The sequence below is a fragment of the Austrofundulus limnaeus genome, unplaced genomic scaffold (genome assembly GCF_001266775.1).
Source record: "Austrofundulus limnaeus strain Quisiro unplaced genomic scaffold, Austrofundulus_limnaeus-1.0 Scaffold100, whole genome shotgun sequence".
Lineage (NCBI taxonomy): Eukaryota > Metazoa > Chordata > Actinopteri > Cyprinodontiformes > Rivulidae > Austrofundulus > Austrofundulus limnaeus.
This window is the reverse complement of record NW_013952502.1, coordinates 971,223-977,068: the sequence shown is the minus strand read 5'-3', so window position 1 is coordinate 977,068 and position 5,846 is coordinate 971,223. Positions and strand designations below refer to the sequence as shown.

General features: G+C 48.1%; 1 protein-coding gene across 1 annotated transcript; it reads right to left on the bottom strand.

Annotated features, from left to right (window-relative positions):
- Positions 1-1,210: 1,210 nt before the first annotated feature.
- On the bottom strand, positions 1,211-5,020 carry shha (sonic hedgehog signaling molecule a; the record flags this gene model as incomplete). Its single annotated transcript, XM_014013349.1, is given in 2 exon segments — positions 1,211-1,472; positions 4,690-5,020. Coding segments are annotated over 2 exon segments (562 nt in total), but the record flags the coding sequence as incomplete, so codon positions are not given.
- Positions 5,021-5,846: the final 826 nt, after the last annotated feature.

Below are 5,846 nucleotides of genomic sequence, written 5' to 3'. Positions count from 1 at the left end.
CCTCCCTCACCTCCCCGCTCCTTCTTCCCATATTTACTCAGGTGCACAAACCTCCATGTGACAATTCACACAAGCAGGCGACTCACAACTACTATTTACCCAGTGGAGCCACTTTTCCAAGCCTCTCGAGTTGTAGATTTGAATTTAAATGAGGAGTCTTAAATGCTTTCTGTTGTGCAACATCAATGTACCCCCCACCCCCACCCACCACCCCCTTTTCCCCTCCCTCTGTCTACCTCCTCTCCTTGCTTTGTTGTCAGCCTTGATGACAATAATTTTGGCTTTGGTGGAGCTCTTCACATACCAGCCTCTATAGTTCACACACTGTCCAGCGCGCAGGGTGGGGGGTGGCTGGAGGAGGGGTGGGGGGGTGTTAATCTGCTTTCCCTACGATTCCATGAAATAAGGTGACAAGTGAAAACCAGACTTAGACCGACCGAATCCACATTGTTCAGACCCAAATCCCTTTGGTAAAGTCGCATGACCCCTGATGACACCAACACCAAACCCCCGGTTCACGCTGTGATCTCAAAACGTGTGAGTGGAATGATAAATGAGAGATTTATCAATAAAGTCTGAGCTATCGGAGAGAGAGGGGGGGGGGGCATTTTAAAAATTCAAAGGACACGGGTTAAAGCAGTGCAGGGGGGGGGGGGGAGAAAAAATAAAAACATCTTTTTTTCCCTGGAAATCCTTTAAGTAAAGGCCTGAACATGAGCCATAATAAATAGGCTCAAAGTAGTGAGTTTTTGTATTGTTTCTGAGGGGAGTCTTGAGTGGTTTTCTGCTTGCAGAAAATTAAAAAAAATCTTGTTGATTTTATGCATCTTATTGCTGCAGAGAACCGAGCCGCCTTCCGTGGCATGCGTTAAAGCGCGCGGCCGTGGTTCCCTCCAGGGGTCGGTGTGGGGCGATGTAGGATCAAGGAATGAGCTCAGCATGCACAACACCCCGGTGCAATCAGGTTCAAACACCTTTTTTTATTTAAAGAAACTGCAGCATTTTAACAGCATTGACATGAAGCAACATTTGATTTGTCTCTGTCGTTTTGGACTCAATGGAATAAAAATAAGTTCTCTGCTTTTATGCGTTTCTTCCATTATGAAAAACTGAATCTAAAACAGAGTTTAAACATAACTTCCTGTCAGCTGCACTGATCCTCTCCTCCACCTTGCATCAGCACTGTGCCCTCTCTGGGGTTTTGTTGTACCTGCTTTCACAGAGCAGTGGATGTGCGCTTTGGACTCATAGTAGACCCAGTCGAACCCGGCCTCCACCGCCAGCCTGGACAGCGTTCCATATTTGCTCTTGTCCCTGTCTGAGGTGGTGATGTCCACTGCCCTGCCCTCGTAGTGAAGGGACTCCTCGAAGTGGTGTCCGTCCTCGTCCCAGCCCTCGGTGACCCGGAGCTTCACCCCGGGCCACTGGTTCATCACCGAGATGGCCAAAGAGTTCAGCTTGTCTTTGCATCTCTGCGGGAGGAAGGAAGGAAGGAGGAATGGGTCAGTGAGTGCGCACGAGAAATAAAAAGTCATACTGGAGCAGTTTTTGATGCCAGGCTAAATAACTTCCTCACTCTCTTTCTGTCACTTCAATATAAACCCATCTGTTTAACAATCAGAGATGCTATCTGGCCTCCATGAAGCCTCTCCATCCCCACCTGAATCCTCCCAGCTGTGCTGAAACGCCGCTCTGATCCTGAGCTTGCATTTCTCAGCGCGAGCAGCAGCGTCAGAGGGCACATCTCGGGTAAGAAAGCTTCTCATGAAATATTGACAAGGCACTGCATTCGCTTCACTGGCCCTATAACATATTTAGCCTCGAGAAGGTGCGAGCAGCATCTCTCTTCCTCCCTCTCTCACTGTCTCTGTCTGTTTTCTTTTTAAAAAAACGTGTTGCCTTAAGAATAACATTACTGCATTATACATGTTTGCTTTAAATAAATCCTTCGTAAGAAGATGATCCTCATGATATCTGACGTCTGTGCCACGGATAAAAGAACACCTCTCTGCGCTCCCAAATGAAGATGCTTGGCCTTCTCCAAGACAACTCTTCTCAATATGTCAAATAAAACACCACAATGAGGCTTTTCAGCTCGCCAAAGCGCAGGGGAGACTTTCATTACTCTCCTCCTGCAAAGTCCTGGAAACGTGACGTGCCTCCTTAAGTGGAGGTGTTTTGGCTGCTGACTGACAAGACCTGTGAAATGTCCCGGGGACTGCACAGAAGAGCTGCCCCCCACACTGCACCCACCACCCCCACCCAGCCATCAAACAAGAAGTTTCACACAGAAAACTCCCAAAGATTGCGCATCACCTGTTTTAGTGTGAACCGTGTAGAACAAGTTCAATTAAAAAACACAATAGAAGAGTAAAAAAAAAAACTCCACTGGTGGGAGTCAAGAGCCGTGAAGCCCGACCTGTTTATTAATTCATCAGGTCGTGTGCCGCAAATCAATCCAGATTCTGCTCAGCCACCGTGAAGCGCAGCGGGGCGCCTCGGCCCGGCGCTTTGTGCTCCGGGTGAAGTTGTTCAACAGCGCGCCTCTTAATCTTTTCACAAATGATTTGGTTAGAGGAAACACTTATCAGCTACCTGTCAGGGCAAACAAGCCGCCGCAGCTCAAATCTTTTCCGACTCGTTTGCAATGATGTGGGAAGAGAGACTGCAGATGTTTCCTTTCCCAAAACAAATACACCTGTTAGGCTGCAAAATACTTTTTTATTTAGTTTAAGCTTTTTCTTTTGGATACCTTAAAATCTTGATCATATTTTGATTTTATGAAATACTCATTGGTTAAATAAAAGAGATACACACTTTTATCTCATGCTAAAAAAAAGTGGCCCCATAACTTCTTGGAAATGATCTGTAAAAAGTCTAATCGGCAGCATCTCTGTTCGTTTCCGCGCCTGCAGCAGTGAAGGAGACCCTCCTCCGAGCGCGCATCCTTCAAGTCCTGCAGTTCTGGCTCAACTTCAGTGAGCTGCTTCCTTAACTCGTTTATTGCTCACATCCAGACAAAACTACTGCAGGCACGTGCCTCATCTCATGTCCAACATCTCKTTTTTTTCTTCCCCGGAACCCGCATAACGAGTCGGTAGCGTCCGTGCGTAAAAAGTCATGCGTAAAAAGCCCGCTRGATTCAAGCGCAAAACCGCGGAACCGAGTCAACAAGGCTGGCACAGCCTAAATCCCCATGTGGTGAGGCTGTTACTCACRGCCACACTCACTCTGCTCGAGCTGCTTCAGTTTGATCACTTCTTGATTTGATTWAAAAAGCGATATCGAATCTGTTTGACTTAACAAAACCCAAAAGATGAACGGATGTTTTTAGGGATCAAGGCATTCTTACGAGCTGTTCCACTTCATATACAGACTTAGTTGTGATGTTAGCTGAATTTTCTTGATGGTCAAATAAATATACAAAAGAAAAATGAAAATTATGTGTATGGGGGGGGGGGCACAAAGTTAAAGAAGCATGAATAAAAACTGTTTTGTCACCTATTATTTCTCCCACCTTTCATTTTTGCTTTGACTGGCCACACGGAAGTTAAATATTTGATGACGACATTGCTTAAAGAGTTATTACTTGTAGTTAGAGTGGGGGGAAACCCCTCCAACACTTCTTCCCAGACCACCGATTTCCTGATGTTTGAGAACATATAGGTGCCTGTGAGAGGAGGAGGAGGAGGAGGGGGGGGGTGCGGGGAGGGCTGAGAACCACACGGACGCGGTGAATATTTCATCGGAGCTCCTGCGCATGCATAGCGCGTGGTTCAGCGACTCCAGAGCGCGCGCGCGCCTGCCTGCCTGCCTGCCTGCCTGATGGCTTCATCACCACCATCACAGGGCATTTTGTTCTCACTGAGCCAATATCAGCCAGGCGCGCGCGCTGCATAATTCACCAGGACCTGAGTGCTAAAAGTCACGCTGATGTAGGAGTCCTGCAGCCCGCACAGAAATCGAGGCAGTGTCTCTCCGCCTCATCTCCTTGGTGCTAAACGGGTTTAGGATGAAGATGGAAGATGTCAGCCTTCACGAAAGAGCGCTGCTCCTCTATCAGAGCGTCCAATTTATTTGAAGTCCTAATGGTGGTCAGGAACATCTCAAAGAAATGTCAGAGATGCACARTATGACCAGTCGCAATCTCTCCATCATGTGCGGGAAAAGAACAAAAAAAAATGTCTGAATGAACCTCGCCATGCCTGAATGAGCCCAGCTGGTAGAAGCGGTGCGCATCAGCAGCAATCATGGCTGGGACTGATAGGAGAAAGGCGCTCAAACCAGCTGCCAACGCAAATCTTAATTAGAAAGAAATACCAAAGTRTCCGTGAAACGAGGAGCCAAAAAGCAGGCTGTGCGAGGCTCTCAAATCGAGATACAAATATAGATATGAGGAGAATGGCACATGAATATTTTAAATACACTGTCACAATAATGAAGGCCGAGCGTCCTGACTGWCCGCCTGCACATCACTCCTCCAGCTGCAGCGCTCCGAGCCTGCAGCGCTGGAAAACTCCCCGCGCTGGCGCATAAAGTGCAGCTAAAAGGCTCAGTAGGAAGAGTTCAGCATGGGGGAGAACACACTTCACTTAAGGTGCGCAATCAGTCTGACAAGGAGGCTGTGCGCAGTGATGGTGCGTTAGGAGGAGAGGTGGGGGAGAAAAAWAAAAGATTCCGTCTCCTTACCTGAGTCATCATCCTGTCGGCACCGGTCTTCTCCTCATCCTTGAAGATGATGTCTGTGTTATAATTGGGCGTCAGCTCCTTAAATCGCTCGGAGTTTCTTGTGATCTTGCCTTCGTATCTGCCGCTCGCCCCGAGGGTTTTCTCCGCCACGTTGGGGATGAATTGCTTGTACGCGAGAGGTGTCAGCTTCTTCGGGTGTCTTCTCCTGCCGTACCCCCTGCCCGGTCCGCATCCCATCCCAAAGGACACCAAGGACAAGCAGATGAGACCGGCCAAAGCTATTCTGGTCCAGAGCAGCATTTTTTCCCTTCTTCTTCTTCTCCCTCCTCCTCTAAGATCTTAAGCGAGTCACTGCTGCTGTCTCAGCCGTCTGCCTGCGCCCCAAAAGGCTCTTGCAACGTCCTTGTCTCCTCTTCTACTTCGCCGTCGCCTGCTCTCTCTCTATCGCGGCAGGTGCGGAAATGAACGCCTCAGACGAATGCCAATACGGGGGCACATCGAAAAAAAAAAGCTGAGATAAAAGTAGTGAGGGGAATTAGAAAAGCCACGGGATGTGGAGTCGAGCTGCAGCTGCTTGTGTGAGCCGACCGCTTTTACTGCTTTGTATTATAGCACCGATCTATACAGCAGGGGAGGGACTTGATTGGCTCGCCTAGACAAACCCTCCTGATGTTATCCCACCAAAAAAAAAAAAAAAAATCTTGAAAGATTTCTTCCACCTTAGGGTTAGCCTCAGATGCAGGGAGGAGGGGCTCTTCCATGGGAAAACATCAATTATAAACCGTCTTTTCTCTCTTTTTCTTAACCCTCCCGTTTTCCAGCTTTCACAGGAGGAGGAACAGACAGGACAAGTTGAGCTCCAATCTGAGGTGAAGTGATTTCACTGCGTATGTGTGTGTGCGCGCGTGCGGCGCGTCCTATAGGGCTCCGCGCAGACTGCGTTTCCCAGGAGGGGGGAAAAAAACTGCCCCTGTGTGCGCACTGCGCATACCTGTGACGGATAATTTGGCAGCCATCCATGCTCACTAAAAATAAAACAATAAATGAAACAAAAACCAAAATAGCACGGGACTATAACAAAAAGAGGAAAATACAAAGAACTTCCTTTTGTCTTTCCGTGAAACCGCGCGCGCACAAACGCGCAAAACTTCCCAAGG